The 19129-nt window shown below is 44.4% G+C and overlaps 1 protein-coding gene across 2 annotated transcripts in view; it reads right to left on the reverse strand.

Annotated features, from left to right (window-relative positions):
• Positions 1–19129, reverse strand: part of SLCO3A1 (solute carrier organic anion transporter family member 3A1) — a 153141-nt gene that overhangs the window by 14772 nt on the left and 119240 nt on the right. For both annotated transcript variants that reach the window (XM_062583304.1, XM_062583305.1), the window contains exons 5-8: positions 11368–11532; positions 9504–9702; positions 8481–8619; positions 2883–3058 (exon numbers count right to left, since the gene is read on the reverse strand). In XM_062583304.1, the coding sequence (XP_062439288.1) occupies positions 2883–3058; positions 8481–8619; positions 9504–9702; positions 11368–11532 (679 nt within the window). The remainder of the gene's footprint in view (positions 1–2882; positions 3059–8480; positions 8620–9503; positions 9703–11367; positions 11533–19129) is intronic.

Genomic DNA, 19129 nt, shown 5'->3' on the forward strand with positions numbered 1-19129 from the left:
TCATTCATGGGGTTTTTCTTCTCCCTTCGGCTGAACTGCCTATAGACCCAAAAGTAATTGCAACTCTGGCCATGTGATAGGTTCAGGATTTTAGCTAAGTCATTAATAACAGCAGTTAATCTTGTCATTGGAAGGGGAAAGATGAAATTCCCAACCTGGTAAATCATCATTTACAAATTCCCTACAATACCTACTAGGCTCCAGATGTTGTGATTTGATGGGAGAGAAATCTTTGTGTTGTGAGACGTCTCAGACTAACGGGAATAAGAGAGGGAAAGGAGGACGGTGGACTAAAAAGTTCCGTCAGCCTATTAAATCAAGCCTCCTAGTGAGGATGTGTTCGTGAAGACCAGTTTCATGAGACACAGTAACATCTGAATCTGTTTTATACGGGAAAGGCAACGGTCACATCGCCTTTTGCTACAAATAGAACCCATTCTATCTCATTATCATTAATCTTCAAAGGTGCTTTAAAAAATCACTCACAGCTTTCTGATGTACTTAGCTCAAGGATGCTATTGGCTAAAGCCAGCCTCTTGGGATAGGGTCTGTAAAGCCTTTGGCATTTCAGAAATCATTACTTTGCTCTGAAGTCTTATTCTCTGTCCCACAGTATATAAAGGCTGGGAAAGCAGAATAGTGATCCCTGTATGACCGGGTTCAGCACACAGAGAAACCTAAAGGCATCAGCTGCTTCTTCCATTATGTCTTTACAGGGGTGCTGTAGTCAGCAATACAGGTGACACCCATGAAGGAAGTGGTGCTCCATGGTATAAGAACACTGGAGGGGAATCGGACAGTATTAATAAAACTGCCAAAGAAAATAATCATTTTTAAGTTAAGAGGACTCATTTACGCCATCCAGCTTAATCTCACACACTACAGGGGTCATATAATATCATACCATGATTCCTGCATGAAGCCTGTGACTTCTGGCTGAATTACAACAAGGTTTTCAGGTAGACCCCCATGCTCTATAGAAAGACTTCATACTATGAAATATCTACACTTGGAAAAATGTTCCAATGGTTAAGGGTTTGGCTCAAATCAGATCCTACAGTAGGGTGGGAAGTGAAGAAATCAGAAGGAATATTAAAGTTTTTTTTAATGGAAAAAATAGATTATCACGTGAAGCTTTCACGGTGGGTTTTCAATCAGTGGTAGTGTCTATTCATCCATTTTTATTTAAGATGAATTCCCATACATTAGGGTAAAGTTGCCACCTGGTGACATCCCCTTTTCTCACTAACTGCAGCAGTGAACAAACGATGCTCATAGACAAGATATTTAATTGTAGACACTGAAGCGGGGGCAAATGAATTTCACAATGAATGTTCAAAACGTTCAGGGTATGGACATGCATTGGTTTCTGCCCACATGACAGAAAACTACTTCATTTTGGATGCTGGATGAACAATACCAGAAAGAGGTATTGCCTTAGGGCAGGAGAGGGTCAAACCTCTTGAATTCTACTCTCCACTGCAGCTCTACCAGCCCATCCTTTTTGCAGCATCACCACTAGGTAATCAGTTACATCTGACAAAAGTGGTTTCAGTGCAAAACCTGAGCTGCTTCTGCTGTCTCAACTGCACACCAGCATGCAGAAAAGCTACCAGCCCTGGTGTTACTCTTGCTGGCCAGGCGAGGGGAAGGCACCTCCGTGCTGAGCATCACTACTTGGCTCATTTCAACCTCTGTGTGAGGGATGACGATGTCCCTTTTCACTGCCAGCGCACACTCATATGCCTACACTTGCTTTCAGAAATGCTTTATCCAAGACAGTGGTTGTTTGGAGAATATGAGGTGATACATGGCAAACAGCCCTTCCCTGTGTGTTTTAATTGTTATCTGTGATTCTAAGGGAAGGATAGTTATCAGTTTGGATGTAGGAATTGTTTATTTCCAACAGCTGTGAGTTGAGTGTTTGTAATGCTCCTTCTCTTCTTTCACTCCCTGTGTTCTCCTTTCTAGCTGGTGACTAGCTAATCTCATTTGAAGTCACATACTAAGATGAGTCCATTCTGGATCCTACAGGTGCTGGTAATTTCCTTGCACAAAGAACCCTTCAAATCTCAAATTACATTTGCCACAATATTTAACATTAGAAATTTGATTTCCCTTTAGCAACCGTAGATGCAAAGAGAGAAATGAACTAGTAGGTTGAATATTTCATTTTTTGTCCTGCAGGGAGACATGCCTTCATAGAGCTGTTCTGTCCAAGACCCACTCAAGAGTGTTTCTAATACAGGCCTTATTGATTGAATTTTGTTGGAATTTTCCAGGCTGCAGAATGGATCTGTTATTTGTGCCTCTGGTTATTATTCTCAGTAAGTGACAGCCTGGACAGATAAGTAATTCTGCATAAACCTGGGCTTAGATATTTACATATTTCATAGGGTGAAGTTTTCCATGTGTCTGGAAATAACACAAGGTCACTCATTTGAATAAAATACTTTTGTCCACCTATTCATTTTGGCTCAGCTCAGAGATGTCCTTCATACCTTCAAGTTCCCTCTGTTTTTTTGGGCTAGGCCTAAGTTAAACATCTAGCCATTGGTGTATTGACCCAAGACAGCCATAGATGCTTATTTGCTGAGGAGGTTCAGACTCTTTGGAAGATACAAGCAGTTCTTTCAAGGTGTCTCCACCAAGTTTTTAGTACAAGGCCTGATTTTCTAAAAGACGGAGCTTCCACCCAAGACAAAGTTAACTATCTGGGGACAGCCAGTGCAGCCAAATATGCTGGAGCCGGGAGCTGTGCAAGGTCCCGGCTCTCCACAGCTCCAATCAGCACCTCACACCTTGTACAGCATCCTGGCCTCACTTGTACCGCCAGTAATGAGCCTTTCCACCAGCCTGCAACCACCTGCCATCACCCTTACCTGATGAGTATGATAACTGATGGCGTCTGCGCCATGGCCCCAATCATGCTGCAAACGCACATCACACAGAGGAATGTAAGGAAGGCCTCTTCGCAGCCAGGGCTGGGGCATTTTCCAGGAACGACTGTAGCATTTTCAGCTGGGAGTGAGCTGAGGCATGAGCAGCTGCTGAGATTCTGCAAAAGAGCACAGAAGTTCAGAGAATACAAGACCCATGGTCCCCAACACCAGCCCTCTGCACTGACGATTCACCAACCAGCAACTCTGAATTCTCTAATGGTCTATTAATTAATGAAGTGCTTATTTGAGGGGTTTTGGAAAGGATTTCAAAAACACGTCAGCTCTGATATGTGCTATCAGCAAGGGAAAGCTCTCCTTTGGCTTGTTTCTTTTCTTCTGCTCTTTTCAAGTCTCTCCCATAAATGTCACTGCAACAAAATTACTAACAAGTTATGCTCCTTTTGAGAAGAATAAAGAAACGATCTGTGTTCCTGCTACACGAAAGATCCCCAAATTATGGTCCTAATTACTTTCTTATTTACCTCTGTCTTCTTGGTTGTTATAATTAAATTGAAGCCCATTAAAAAGAGGTAAATCTGCAGCCTTGTCCTTGGCCACCGATTCACTGCCTTATTCCAGCACCTTGAATCCTGGGAAGGAGAATACCGTGACATGTGCCTTAGCCCAAGAGCTGGACACCAAGGCTTAGTGGTAGAGACAATACCGGACTTAAGTGCACTACAGGACTAATAAATGCCATTTGGTTTAGTGGGAACTGTGTAGAGCTAAAAGCTGAAGCCAGGCAAGAAATATTTTATCAATATGTGATCAGAAGGAAGAAGAAACGATCATATTTTTCTTTGATCTCCCCAACAAGAGCAAGATGTCAAAAGAAACTTTGTTTGGCAGTCACAGATTTAGGGTTTTTTTCTTATTTTCCAACTCATCCTCTCGAATTTCTGAGTGGGGGATGTCAACACAATTAAGGCACACAATGCTACCAAGAAATCCCTTAATGAATACAGAAGGAAACGATCATAAATGATTCATGGCTTGTCTGCATCAGGCTGCAGGGTTTGCAGGTCACATGTTTGTAAGAGAAGTAATGCCATAAAATAAAATATATTAAAAAATAGCTAAATCTCCTCCCTTCCCCTCTACATTCAAGTAGAAATTCCTTTGCTTTTTTGCTGGGGTTCCCTCAGAATCATACAATAGCACACTTTCTGGTTCACTGCCTCCAAAGATAAGGCTCCATGGGGACACCACTCCAGCCTTTCTGACACCATTCTCTTTCTACTGCATAGGAGTCAAACGATTTCCTTCCAAAAAACTGCACAGAGGGCAAAAGAGACCGCAGTGCAGAACTCCAGGAACGCTGGAGTAGATGCGCAGATGCCTTTTCATATGCAAGCAATAATTAACCTAACAAATTCCTGTGCTGTGAGTCAGAAGCTGCCACCTGAAAGCTTTGCAATGGTGACAATTAGCACCACTGCAGTGGCCTTTGCACAGGGACAACAGGGCAGTAACTTGTAATTCCTGGCTGTCACTGCAGCGCCCAGTGAGCATCCAGCCAAAACACAACGCAGCAGAGCAAGCCTCATCTTAGTCCCTGAAAGTACATACGTGTACTGAAATGTCCTTGGGCAATTTTCCTACCCTCTGCAGGCGTAGGCTTGTTATGGCAACGGCTTACTGCGTGGGCCATCACGGCGAACATGCAGGATTGGGTGCTTGTTCCCAAGCAAGCAGTTGTGGGGGGAGCGGGAACATTTCTGGCAGTGGTGGGGTAGATTCAGCCGCCCTGGTGTGATTTTACATCTGGTGTAACAAACCCTGAAGCAGTGAAACCCTACGCACAGGTCATGAAGATCTGCTACGTGCTTTGGGAATGTCAGCCTATCGGGTCGAAGTGGCAGTGTCAGGATCCTTCCCAGAAGCTCCCTGGCAATAGCATCACACCACTTCTCCGCAGCTGCTGGCTTATCTTGTGTTCCCAGTAAGCCCAACTCTATGGCCCCAACCATTGCTTTCCCCCGTTCCTCTTTTTTAATCATTTTGCACAGAGGTGTTACCCCAAGGCAGAGCAAGTAGTTTGTACCAGCTACATCTGCTTGCTAGTGCTCTGCCTCGTTCTTACCTGGAAGATCTTTGATCTTTTGTTACTGACACATGTGATACAACTCACAGGCATCAAACGAGGAGACAAAGACAGACTTTTACCTTCGTCTCGTGGAGCGGCAACATTTTGCTACCCATGCCAAATTGCTATCGAGCCCCTGAAAACCCCCTCTAACTCTGGCACCACACGACTGCACATGTATCACCATCTTCCCTGTGCCCAGCAGCTTGCACACTGACACCATGATTTTCTGTGTGTGCAGGAAGCTGCACAGGTGCAGAATTTGCATCTTCGGCAGCAGCCGGAGTTTGGGGTAAAAATGCACACAAGTTATCCGTGTTTTCAACCCTGGCAGGAACTATCTGCCTTCAGTGCAAAGCCCTGAGACACCGGCACTATAAGGTCAGGTTGGAATTCACCTGCCTCCAGCCAAAAGGGAAACTGAGAAAAGCAGTGGCATAAAACAGACAAGATGTACAGTCAGAGGCTTCATGTGCCAGGGTCACTTACAGGAGAGGAATGGTTACAGAAAAATTTCCTGAGATCAGTGTGCCAGAGGTCTGCCTGTCAACGCTGATACTCCTACTTTTTGGATAGGTGCACCTATGCAACCGGCTCAATAACAGAGAACAAACGTGTTTGCATGAAAAAGAAAAATCTAACTGAACTACGTTGTTAGAAATCGACCACAGAGGAAAAGCGGAAGGGAGTGGTCAGAAACATCCAATGCAGTAAAGTTAAATAAAGCATTCAGAGAATTTTATGTCCCAGTAAAACGCAACCCTCGGCTCATCACAAGCATATAACATCCACAAGACCCTCTAGACAGGTCATTACCTGGATTATGGGTTTAAAGCCTGGTTTGGCAGTTTGGCTTTGCCTCAGGGCCATTGCATGGCCAAACTAGTCCATAATTCTTGATAATGCCCTTTCCAGAGGATACTATTGCTTCATTAATTTGTTTTCAAAATGTTACTGCAAAGAAACAAAACAAAACAACAAAAAGAACCCCAAGATGATGATGGAAAGGCAAAATAAGAAAAAGCGAGTAAGAGAGAGGGGAAGGAAGAGTAGAGGTTTTGCTTGGAGGATTGCTCTTGCGGCGCGTGCAGGCAGGCAGCAGCTGAATTTCCATTACCGCGCTCTTGGAAAGGAGTGAGAAGTTTGCCCCAAATCGCACAGTGAGGCAGTCATTCCTACGCTCCGGACATGAACCGCACGGGTTTTATTCCTGCTAAGGTCTTGGTAAACTGGTGAGAAACTATTCTGCGTGCCCTGTACAAGTGGGACAAGCTTAACTTTAGGCTGGGTTTAACTTTATAATTTATTGAATTCTGAAAGGCAGAAGTTGTAAAACAAAACACTGTTTTATTCACATGAAAACCTGAAAGGTCAACGATACTCTGCAAATGTTAAAAATATCACTTCCCATGGTAGAAAAGGGTCATTCTTCCTTGTGTATGTGGCAAATGCAGTGGCAGTTGGATGTTTTAAAAATAGTATTTTGCCTGTGACTTCAGTGGAGCTAGGATGTTACCTAGAAAGAGAAGTGCAATATGGCTCAGTAAATCATGGAGATCAGGCTCATTACTTGTTCGTATTCCCCTTCCTACAACAAAATCAAGGCTTTCATTCTGGAGTTCGCAATGATTAAAAGTCTGCATCTCATCTAATCATCTGTGTTGTATATTTTTTGCTTGACAATATTCAGTACAGAGATACAATTCACAAGTTAATTAGCACCAATCATTACGTTCAAGGTAACTGCATTATTTTTCCTGGTGCAAATTAGGGAAAATAGCCTTTATTTCAGGGCTAAATTCAAAAACTCAACAGAAAGAACTGAACTTGTCTTTGAAACAGAGGGGCTAAATTTTCACGTATTTTCTCAAAAAATAGCATGGTGGCCAAGGAGACAAATTATAGTAAAGCAAAATGGAAACATTAAATCATCAGAATAAGGATTCAGTGGTCAAACACATCCTAAGAACAAAATGCTTATATATCAACCTGTCAGATCCCAATAATTCAGTCTCAGGGTAACTGTAGCTATAACTGTATATATTTTTTAAAACAGAAGTTTATATAATTGGCAAAATACACACTGTTAATAACTGGACAATTCATTCATGCTATTATTTTTGAAAATTAAAGCTAAAATATTTAGTGTTGTTTTGACACTGATATTTTTGCTCCTCAGTTCAATTATTTTATATCTGCACTGTATATCTTTACATTTTCATTTAATGACAGTTACCCAAACTCTGGACTGTAAAGGTATAAATTATCATTCCTTTTTGTTCAGATACACAATAGGCAGGAAAAAAGGTGACAGACATCTAACTATTTTAATTAACGCTCCTCCAGCTGTTTTCACATGAACAACTGTGTACAATTTATATATCTGCTGTACGACTTGCTGCTCGATTCCCTTCTCAGCCTTGTGGACCCTGTTTTCAAAGGAAAGCAGCAATCCTAGCAATTCTCATACAATTTACAGCACTATTTTTCCTTTGTTTAATTAAAACACTTCAAATTCATGCAATAAAATGCTCGTATCACCACAAAAAATTAATTAACTTTGGCCAAAGAGATTGATGGTGTATTCATTAATTAAAATGTGATTTACTCTGCTTTGGCTTCAGGAGATTAGATTTCCTGATATAATACCAACATTGCTGCTGACTAAAATAGTTTGTTTGGCTTTTAAAAATATCTGGTTGTGCTATGAAAGATACTGTAAAATGAGTATGATATAAAAATATTCTTTTTCTGCAGATATGGTAAGTTCATTCAACAAACAAAAAAGTGGACCCAGTTCTACACGTAGAGTTTCGTCTTTCTCCTCCCACGTGCTTATGCACACCCCGCTGCATGCAGGAAAAAGCTTTTCTTTGGGCACGCAAAAAATACAAGTTGAATGAAATACGTTACGAAATACAACCACAAGTTTCCTGCAGGTGTAAACTGTAATACGCAAGGTTGGGAGTTATGATAGTTGAATTTGCTGCTGTTGGAAAAGCAGGCTTGTAAGGCATTGCTAAGAATTCCACGTCTTCTTCACCCAGAGGTCGTCTTGTCTTTAAGGGTTTTTGAAAGGAAATAAACTCTTATTTATGGAGAACTGAAAAACACAGAGGCTCTTATTTTGGATGGATTCTCAGGTCTCCTTTTGACAGCTGTTCTTGCTACCACCTTTGAGCAAAGCAAGGAAGAGAGAGCCTGGAGGAGGAGGAGATCCAGCCTGGTTTGTGGGTGACCCCAGCAGAGCGTAGCCAGAGTCACAGGGCATTTCAATAACGGAGTGAAAAATGACCGTGGCTCAGCACCATCCGAGGCGTGAGGTTAGCTCTAGGGAGTGTAGCCGCTGCCAGCTGTAAATTAACTACTCCACTGCGTACGCGCTAACCTCACTCACTCACTCTCACAAAATCATCCCTACAGGCAAGAGATGCTGAGAGACGCACACTCACCGTGCTGCTGCAGCCGGCAAAGCAGGCAGATAAGTAGGTGACCCCGTCTGCCCCACAGACGGGAGTGAAGGAATCGGTTTGGCATTCACAGTTGTTATTGCAGGGGGCATACGGGTCTAGAGGTGAGGTCGGAGTTGAGCTGCAGGAGAAACAGAAATTAATGGTCAGTGTAATGATATCAGTGCCACAAAAAGAGGGCTTTGAAGGGGATTAAGGCAAACAAATAAACGACAAGCAGCAAGCAGGCTATGTGGGTCCCGGCGTCAAGAACTCCAGTCCTTCCTGGGACGGGAATAGTTGGCCACTATCCCTGCGCAATGGGAGCTCTAAAGAGAGCCTTGGACTGCCTCGTCTCCCCTGTGAAACCCAAGGACGTGCCAGGAGAGGTCACTGTGTTTTTCTAAAGCTGTAACAGCGAGCAGCAGAAAGCCCGAAGTCTTTGTCTTTAAAAGAGTCACCACTGCATACTGAAGAGCAGCAGAAAATAAAATACAGAATATCTCTCTCAGAGTCAACTCTACAGGGTATTGGGTGCCTCATTTCCCCATCAAAATGTGCCTGGAGCCATGCGTGCCTCCTCACTATATCCGAATTTCCACATGCCTAGAACTTGGTTCAAGAAATTCCAGTCAGGCACCTCAACATGCAAAGCAGTGACTGCCCCTTGCTCCCAGGAGAAAACAGATGGTGTAGTGGACCCAACGCTACACAGACAGCCTCAGGATCAGAATCAGGTCTTGCACCTTTCCAGTCAGTTTGGTTGATTTTAGTCAAACTGTGTTAGCTGCAGGCACTCGATTCCTGCAGGGAGGAGTGGCATGAAAAGCCCTCCAAATCACAGCACGATACAAAGTTGCCCTCAGCATACTGCTTGTTCTGTTTGATTGCCCATGGGCCAGAGTTCTCTGAAGGCTGCTGACACAGGGACAACAACGTGACATTTTGTTGGCAAGGTTGAGAGAGATTTACCCACTACCTGCCAGCTGCATGGAGGGAGGCACCCAAAAGTTTCGTGGGACTCACTTGTTTCCATAGGGAACAGTAACTCCTGCCACAGGCCCAGTGTCACAGCCGAGGAACAGGAAAGACACGTAGCAAGCTGTGGACACCAGGTTCACCAACATAGCCATCCTGATGGCTCCCAGAGCAGATAGGCTGAGCTTCTTCACCAAGAGGCCACCCAGGAAAATGCCCAAACATGCACATGGGATTGCTGTCATCCCTGCAAGAGGAAGAATTGGTTAGGAGCATGTGAGAAGGAGGCTGAGTGACTCACACTGGTAAGGCCTTTTCTTCCCAGTAGACAAATCAATGTGTTACTGTGGGGAAACCTCATAATGATCAGACTTTGGAGTAGCACCAGGCCAATATTCATTCATTTGAGTGTGGCGTTCTTAAGATGCCATCAAGCCAGACTGCCTGCCACAAACGCTGTTAATGCTCAGCAATGGCAGCATTAGAGCTTCTCCAGGACGGCAGACTAGTCTACTCTTCCTGCCTCAGGCCCTGCAAAATTGAACCTGTGCTGCTTTCTCCAGTCTCATTTTAGCTGGTGTGGCCCAATAGAGAATAGATACAAATGGACTTGTGGCCTTGCACAAAGGAACTAGGATCTTCCTCCAGTTCTCCATGTTAGAGAGGGTTGCCAGAATTGTTGATGTTAGCCCCTCCTAACCTACGCAATGAAATCTCTGTTGCTTCCTAAGGAAGGACAGTTGGCAGCCAAATAAACTGTCCAGAATTTCATGAGAGGCTTTAGACAAGCCCTGCTTGAGATACCTAAAAGCAGTCTGATCTTCAGAGATCAGGCAATAGTTGCATTTGAAAAAAATTAAGCTTTCCTTTTAGAATCTTCTTAAACTGTGAGATGCAACAATCACTGCCAAAAGTGACTCATCTTCCATGCTCAGGAAGGCATTATGACACTAAACTTGCTTGCGTCCACTTTTGTCCTTTTGCTGTTACACCCCAAAGCTCACCTACCCAAGCTAAGCTCAGAAGTGCATCCAAATCCCAGCGTTCCTGGACAAATGGCATCTGGTAAATTTGGCAACAACGTTATTTAAATTAAATAAGTTGTTCCATAAGAAATGCCTCCTTGCTGACTGGCCAGGCATCCACTGCCAAACCATGCAGTGGCTTGCTTTCTTCCAGTGGGTCAATGGTGAAATTGCTTTCCTTTGCTAAGTTTTAAATCTTCAGGAAACATGTAAGAACCTAATATCTTTGAGACCTCTGCCCCCTGTCAAATTCCATTAAAATTTACTAGTAAGTTCCTGTGTATTAGGGGAGCGGAGATTGACTGCAGGGGTTTTACTTCCTTTGGAAAGCTAGGCCAAAATCAGAAAGTACCAATGAGTTCAATGGGAAAATAAATAACCATCAGGAGAGTAGCTTGCAAGCTCTTTGATATTAAAATCCACCCATTTTATGATTTCCCAGTTTATGATAGGTCACTGCCAGCTGCCCATCTGGCAAGCTGTGGTTGCAGATCATCCAACATCAATATCTAGATATTTTAACTGGATGCTGCCCAAAAATGGTTGTCCTAAACAAATTGCCGGACCTCCCTGGGAATGAGCAGCAGGAGAAAATAAAAGATCCTGCTTGTGCATCAGTGCCCTGACAAAACGGAAATTTGAAAAATACAGAGTGCCTGGGAAACCACAACAAAATGGTGTGGTCACAGAGAAGGGGCATTTGAAAGATGATCAAAATGCATTAGCTCAGCTATCTGAACTGCTTGTAGTCCCACCATTTCCAATCCAAGAAGAAAGGAGGAACTCGCAGGAGAAACCGGGTTTCCCAACTCAAATGAAGCACCTCAGATGAGAGCTGGCACAGCAGGGCCAGGAGTTGCGCTCGGCAGCCTCCCGCAGTTACTCACCCAGGAGTTGGTTTGCGGACGAAGTGGTGAGGTTGAACTGCTGCTCCAGGTACTTCCCCAGGAAAGCGGCGAAACCAGCCACCACGGCGATCTCCATGCATGCCGCCAGGATGATGCAGGTGAAGACGGGGTTAGAGAGCAAGTGCTTGGTTACTTTGGGGATCACTAGAAGAGAGGAGGAAGGGAGATGGGGTTTTTGTGCAGGCTCCTCTTGAGGCATTGGAGAAGCCTGGCAGCTTTCCCTCAGGACAAACTCAAGATATCTGGACTAATTTTCCATTCTGCATAAACAAGTCGATGGAAATCTGGCAACATCAGAACAAAGGGAAACAGGCCCCAAAGTGCCATACAAAAATTCAGCTACTAGGAGGATGCAAAAAGTAGTCACATGTTCTTACATTTAGATTCCACAGATGTTTTCTAAATTTTGAAGAATTGGCGTTTTCCAATATTGCCTTTGAGCTAAAAGCTTTCAGCTTTTGTCCCCCCCACCCCCCAGAGAGGACAATCAAAGCCTTGCATTCTCTTTTCCTTTCCCAATCTACTCCCCAGGGTCAACATCAAGCTAGCCATTAGGTGCCATGAGTACCATACTCAGGGCAAAGCAAATTCTTGCAAGCTTTCAGCCACAGGTTAACCCCTTCTGCACTTGGCCTTTCCTTTTCCTGCTGCCTGAATCTGCTCTGCTTTCTTATTCTTGCATAACACCAGCTCACTTGCTGAGGGACATCTCTGCTGCGCGGAGGGGCGCAAGCTGAAACGCTCCCATTCAGCCTGGGGCTGCGGCTACTCCCGAGCACAAAGACGCTCACTCCTACAAGCACATCAGCCTGAGTTCTCCCACACGTCAGGGCATGGAGCAACGCCATCACATGGACCCCAGCGGCTGGACAGGGCAACGCTGAGCTATTCTCTGTGTGCAGAGACACACACATGCTTGTTTTAGCTTCGTGATCGGTTGCATCTCCCTCCCGAATCATTAGCATCCAGAGTTGCCCTCGCCCAAGCCTGTCTCCATTACCAATAAGCAAACACGAGTTACCTTACAAAGGGAAATCTGACTAATGAATCAGATAGCACATTTTCTACTTGAGCGAACATTTTAATTATTGCAGAGATAACACAGCTTGAAGAGGAGAGCGTCCCAGTATAGGAGAGTGCCTCGCTTTGTCTCAATACCTGATGACTAATTTCTCCCTGAATTAAATGTGAAAATCATTAAGTTTGAAAATTACCTCTCTGAAGTGTAGCAAAGCCTTGGTGAACTCCATTTGCATTTTGAAAATCCATTTCCCACCTCCCCCTCCGATGTATTTGGGTCTGGCACACGACAGATTTCTCTGGTGTGGCTTCTGCTTTCCCTTAGGCCTTTTTTTGGTGCAAAATCTAATTGCACTGGCTTCAGTAAGTAATGCACAGCTCTTTGTCAAGGCTCTGCTTGGGTTCCCTTGGTTCTTCTTTTTTGGTGGGGGATTGAAGGAGGAGGTTATAATTGGGATTGATCTTGTCTTTTTGGAAAGGACCACTCCACAGTTGCTAGTCTCTTTATATCACAAATGTTTCTTCATGCTGTATAAAATCCTTGCTTTCTGAGGATTTGCTGAGCATAATGAAGGTGCATGAAGCACAGTATTGTTCAGCAGAACAAGACAAAAAAAAAAAAAACAGAGGGAGGAGGAAGAGGAGGAGGGATTCAGATGTAGGTTGATCTCAAAAGCCACATGCTGCCTCTTTCAGTTCTTTGGTGGCCACCTACAGAATTTTCCTTCTTGCCAGGAGAAGGAGGAAGAAAGCAAAGTTGGACTTGGCAGAGCTGAGCTTAGAATGCCATATTTAAGATATTACTGCCTGTTGTGCCTCTGGAGTTCAATTTGTACAAGATTAACAGCTTGCTTGAGGTGCAGCTTTGTGCCAATTCAAACGCAAAGACAGAAAGGTCTATCTGCAACTTTATCCATCAAATAATAACAATGACTGCCTCTCATTTGCAGGAGAGATCCTGCAAATTTATTTCTGAAGTCGGCAAGGCTGCTACCAAACCATCATGCATTACCAAGGTCAGAATCATCTTTCATACTTGCTGAAAGAGAGCAAAGATTTTGCAGAGCTATGGCACTGTCTCGTACAAGAAAGGTAGCACTTTATGACTGCCTGGCCCAGCAGTGCTGGGCTACACGTCCCTTCCCTTCACCTCTGCTTTTTCTCCCTGGCTATTTAGGTGCAAGTTCTCTGGGGCAGATACTGTCCTTCACTGTGGGTCTAACCACTTTCTACTGCAAGGTCCCTGTACCAGCTGCAGAGTATAATACAAAAGCCAGTGCAAAGAGTTCAAACGCAACGCAGGCAGATGCCTGGCAGCCTCTACCATCTCATCAGCCAGGCCAGATCACTCCCTTTCATTTTCTAAGGAAAATGACAGGAGGCTCCCCATAGAAATGAAACTCCTTTCATCTTGCTTGTGCCAACAGTTAAGATGAATCATTTGACACCTGCTGCTGCCTTATCTGTCTCAGTTCTTGGGGTGAAATACCCCTGGGAACAAGATGAAAAGTCAGCAGTGAAGTTTAAAAATCTCTCTGTAGAATAGAGTGACGTGCATTCAGCTGCCTGGCATATGGTGCCGGGGATGAAGGGGGAATGGAAAATGCTTGATGGGGGACAGTAAACCCCTGGGGAACACACCAGTTAGGCATATCTCTTCTTCCCTGGATCTCAGGAGAAGCTGTGATAAACTTCACCCCCTGCCTCGCTGACTCAGTCTGAATTTAGATATGTTCTTAAAAGTCCTCTCTAGCCCAGAAGGTGAGCTGGACTCTGCAACCACACCTTGGATATACATATACATACATATATACACATATATGTACATATGTGTGTGTATATATATATACATATAGTAGCAGTCCACTTGCCAAATTGGAAAAAGGAAAGTTTTTTGCAGCTGAGTAAAGCCTCAAAAGTCTTCTGGGAGAAGCCACTAGCTGAATCAGACATGGCAGAGAAAGAAATCACTCTGATCTCAGAACAACCCTATCCCATTGAATGGAAGGAGGTGGCACGTGGCTTTTGAGATCTCTCTCCAGCTAAATCCCCCTCCTCATCCTCCCCCCTCTCTTTCTTTTGGTCCTGTTCTACTGGAAAATACTGTTCCTCCTGCACCTTTGTTATCCCTGCTCATTTAGCATCCTTATCGCCATGCACCCACACACTACAGAAATAACGACAGAAAAGAGATTTGCTTTGCCGTTGATACTGAGAAGACCGAGAAAGCTGAGCTTCTTTTCTCTGTGGAAGTGCTTAAACCCCACCACTTCAGATGTCCCACTTTCCACATCAGACACGGGATAATTCAGGCTAGAAGGGCTCTAAGAGGATCTCCCACAGCTCTCCGACTCTCACCAGCCTCTCTAAGCCCTCAGCTTCATACCATTTAGCCCGTAAACAACACCCAGTGCCAGCGAACTGAGTTGTGGAGGCATCGTGCATCCTCCCTCCCTCCTGCCACGGTGCCAGTCGTGGGTGACAGGCCGTAGGGTTTACAAGCAAATATACTTAGGTACGCCAAGTAGCTTTGATTTGTCACTAAACATCAGGGAGTACAAGGGATAATTGGCAACCTCATTACATGAGGTTTAACTACTCTCCAGAAACGACAAACTATAATAATCACGTTGGTGCTTGAAATGAATTGTTAGGCACATTACAATCACCAAGGCCCCTTTTTCCAGTTGGAGCACCCTACAGAGACATGTTTTCAATTTGCAGTAAAGATGAGGAACACAGAAAGTAAAGTAGTAAATTAGAGGGAGGTTTACAACCTGGTCCACCTAGGACAATGTGGTGAGGAAAAGGAGAAATATTTGTCGAGTCAAAGTACTACTTTCTATCAGCAATGTAAGGAGCGAGTCTCAGACCTGAATAGAAAACAAAAGGCAAAAATCTTCATTTGGCTTGAGGAATAGGGGATAAAGAAAATAGTGCCAGCAGCATGAAGAAAATACCACATGGAAAGAGTCAGCTCATATAAAATGGAAGATGGAGTAAGGCAAGGGGCACTGAAGATAACTCAGGTGAGTTTAATATGCCAAAGTCTATGAGATCTTGGTGAAATTAATATCACAAAGGGTAAGGATGACAATCATGTCATATGGGCTTCTTGAGAAATAGTGGCTTGAAGCAACAGTAACATTCTCACATGGGCACACGATCTGTCACACATGGAAGGTGGGTCCTCCTAGTCTATCATCCTGCCTCCAGCAACGGCCTTTGCTTGACTTCAGAGAGAGATGTAAACCCCCCTTGTCTGTGTAATGCTGTTCAGCACAAGGTGCATTTTTTTTCCGGAGACAGATGTGCTCTGCCTGATCTCTGCTGCTGCTCCGAGGCATGCAGCTTAAAGGCCCTTCTGAGTTAATCAAAGTAGTGATAACAAGCATGCTGGCCTTGAGAACAGCTAAGAAGAACCCACCAACAAAATCCATGTCCTCACAAAATTCAAGATAAAGGAAACTCAGAGGTCCCAGGAGGAGCTGTCTCAAACATGGCCCTTCTGAGATCAAGGAAGCCCAGCAAGCCACTATGGAAAAGACTTTGGGCCTTTTATGATTACCTGCCTCTCCCATACCCACAATTAGGGTTCCTCAGCATGCCTTTTAGATATTGCTAGAGACCCAAGGCCCAAATCCAGAAAGACGTTAAAGTCTTGGTAGCATTCCAGATCCAGGCCAGAGACTTACTCCTATGCCATGAATGGATTTATTTGAATAGCTGTGCCAAAAAACAAGCAGTATAGTTTCTCTCGAAGTGTGGCTGATCACGTCCATGGGCATTCAACGCACATCCAGGAACGCTCCCTTGCAAGAACGAACTCAGGGACTCCCGGCTGGCTTTGTAGCGGTGTGCAAGGCTCCTTGTCCCACACCGTGCCCCCAAAACGTTCCCACCAATGCCTGCCGAGAGCCTTCAAGTGAAACATCCTTGTGTTAATCACGCCCGTTACTGTGAGATTCCACTGGGCAACAGTGGCTTTTCATTACCTGGGACCCTCCTGCCACGGCTGGGAGGCTTTGGCCCAGCTCTTAGGGTCTACTCCCAGAAAGCACTTTTGGGGAGAGAAATCTCAAATTCAGAGCAGCGCTCTCGCAAGCAGCAGATTGGTGTGCACAGCAGGAAGGAAGCAAGCAAACAGAAGACAAGACAGCTGTCACCTGCACATCTCACCTTATCTGCATTCTTGGAAACAAAGCTGGGTGAAAAACAAAGGGTTTCCAAATCTTTGCAAATCTAGGAAATTTGCAGTTTTGAAATTCATCTAATTCCACAATGATTTTTCTTTTAATTCCTTGCAAATGAGCTTCTCTTTCCAAACCTGAAGGATCCTATATCAGTTTCAATCCTTTTAAGTGTTTTAATCTCCCTCTCTAGACAGATAGAAGAAAATGAATTTCTGTTTTAAATCACTTCAAGAAAAAGTGCATTTAGAGCAGAACATTTCGGCGGTGTTAAAGAGAAAGAAGGCAGTGAAGCATTCACAAAACTAGATTTCATCGGAACTGACCACTCAATTCAGTGTAAATGACATTTTCATGGGAAAAAAATGATTTTGACAGAATACTCAAGAACCTGTGTTGGGGCATGTGGAGGGCTAGAGACAGCCAAGAGCAAAGGGCAACAGCAGCTTTTATTTGTCCTCTCCCTGCCCTCAATCCTTCGCTTCCCAGATGTCCTTGCTTACCTACCTGTGCCTCTTCCCACTTGATCTGTGGTGGGACAATGGTCTGTGCACGGGGACGAGCCAGGCAGCTGGACAGCCCCCATCCCCGTCATTCCTTGCACTGCCACCTCCCACCAGCGATGCCGTGCAGAGCAGCTGGGCGCCTCCACCGCCTTTGGTCACTTCTTCACTGCGTGCTGTTCAAAGGCTGGGCTCTCATTTCAAATATGAAACTCCCTTTAAGGGTGCTTCTTTCCTTGGCATGAAAACACCCCTCAAGAAGAGATGCCACGGCTTCCTGAAAGCCAGGCCCTCCCTCCTGTTTAGACCTTGGCAGAGATGTAAAAACCTTTCTAACATGTTGAGCTGGTTGCTTTTGTATTAATCGCAGCTCTTCTGTGTGCCAAGGCCAGAGAGAAGCAGTGAATCTCAGGCCAGCCCTGCACCTCGGAGCCCTTCAGCAAATCCTGCAGCATCCTGGAGCTCCCTCCCAAGCCCAGACATCCTCTGCTGCTCACCAAAAGTCATGGCACAGCTGGGAACATCTGTCTCCAAATACACCACCTTTCTTCCCCTCCTGCTACGTCCATCTGCTTACACCGTTTGCTCCACCCTTAAAACCAACTGATAGCCAAAAAGGAGCTTCTGTTTAGCCTCCAGGATGCCCCGCTGACACCAGGTACTGTGCCAAAACTGCGTCTCCACACTGGACACCCAGCACACACCTGCCCCACACCTACCAGTAGAGACAACACAATAAAGGAGTCCGCGAGTCACGGCCGCACGAATACCTACAGGCATTTCCATGCAGAGCCCTACGTGCAGCTACCTCCTCTGCTCTTCATCTTCACAAATACACATGTACCCCAAAGCCCAAGGTAGGACAGGAAACATGACTACGTATGCATATATATTTTTAGCTTTGGTGTATAATTGCCAACCCTCTTTATCTTATGAAAAAGGAATAAACAGGCTGACTTTCTCCAAAAGAAACTTTATAAAATCAGCTTAAATGGATTAAAGATACTAGTCCCTGCCACACATTCCTATGGAAATATATTTTTCAGCTGCTGGCAACCAAAATGAAGTCACCCATCGTAACCTCAAAAGCATAAATAAAAAGATCATTTGCTGCCTTATTTGACATGCTATAATTTGTAATTGTTGATCTAAAGAGACTTCTGGGCTCCTAATTGATCTGCAGTGTGGTTACCTACACCGAGGAGGTGAGTGTGGAAGACTGTGGTGCTTACTGGTGTGATCAGTACTTTCGAAGCATGTGGACTTGGCAGTTTAATTTCTGTATTTTGATGAGTAATAGAAGCTGTAGTGACCTTCCTCTAAGGCATGCAAGAAACCTAGCTTGCTCAGCACCATCCCCAGGCAGAAGTGCCTTCCTTCTGTGCAGCAGGGAGAGATGTTATAGACTTCAAAATCCTTATACAGAGATCAGCAAAAACTTCTGGCGCCCGTTTCAAAAACTTAACAGCCAGAAACAGATGCTTCAACACTTCTACGATGAAAGACATGGAATTATCCATGTGGACATACCATAGAAAAAGCCCATTTTCAAAACCTGGAAAAATCCTTACAACAAGGACAGGAGGATGAATAAATTCACTTTACTGAAAAATTTTCCTAAGAATTATCTTTTTATCTTTCCTTCTTTTGAACTTTCTCAAGTCAAAATTTCACATCTTTTACCATTTTTTAATGAACAACTGCATCAACTATTCAAGCCATTTTTACATCTGGGGGGATTTTTTTTTTTTTTAATAATCCTCTTTTTCCTTCCCACATTCACCTCATTCAGCTCCCAATTAAGGTGTCCACTCAGGGAATAAGTGATTTTGTCCTCATTTATCAAAATGCATGAGGCCATAATGAAACCAATTCTGCCACAATGACAGAGAGTGGGAAGCAACCAGCGGCACTACAGAAGAGCCCTCTCAAAGGCAGGATCCTCTAGAGCAGCGCGTGCAAAGGATATCTGCCCACACTCTCCCACAAAAGGCTGGATTTTTACCCGACCTCAATTAGAGCCAAGTC

This window comes from Rhea pennata, chromosome 10, assembly GCF_028389875.1.
Source record: "Rhea pennata isolate bPtePen1 chromosome 10, bPtePen1.pri, whole genome shotgun sequence".
NCBI classification, from domain to species: domain Eukaryota; kingdom Metazoa; phylum Chordata; class Aves; order Rheiformes; family Rheidae; genus Rhea; species Rhea pennata.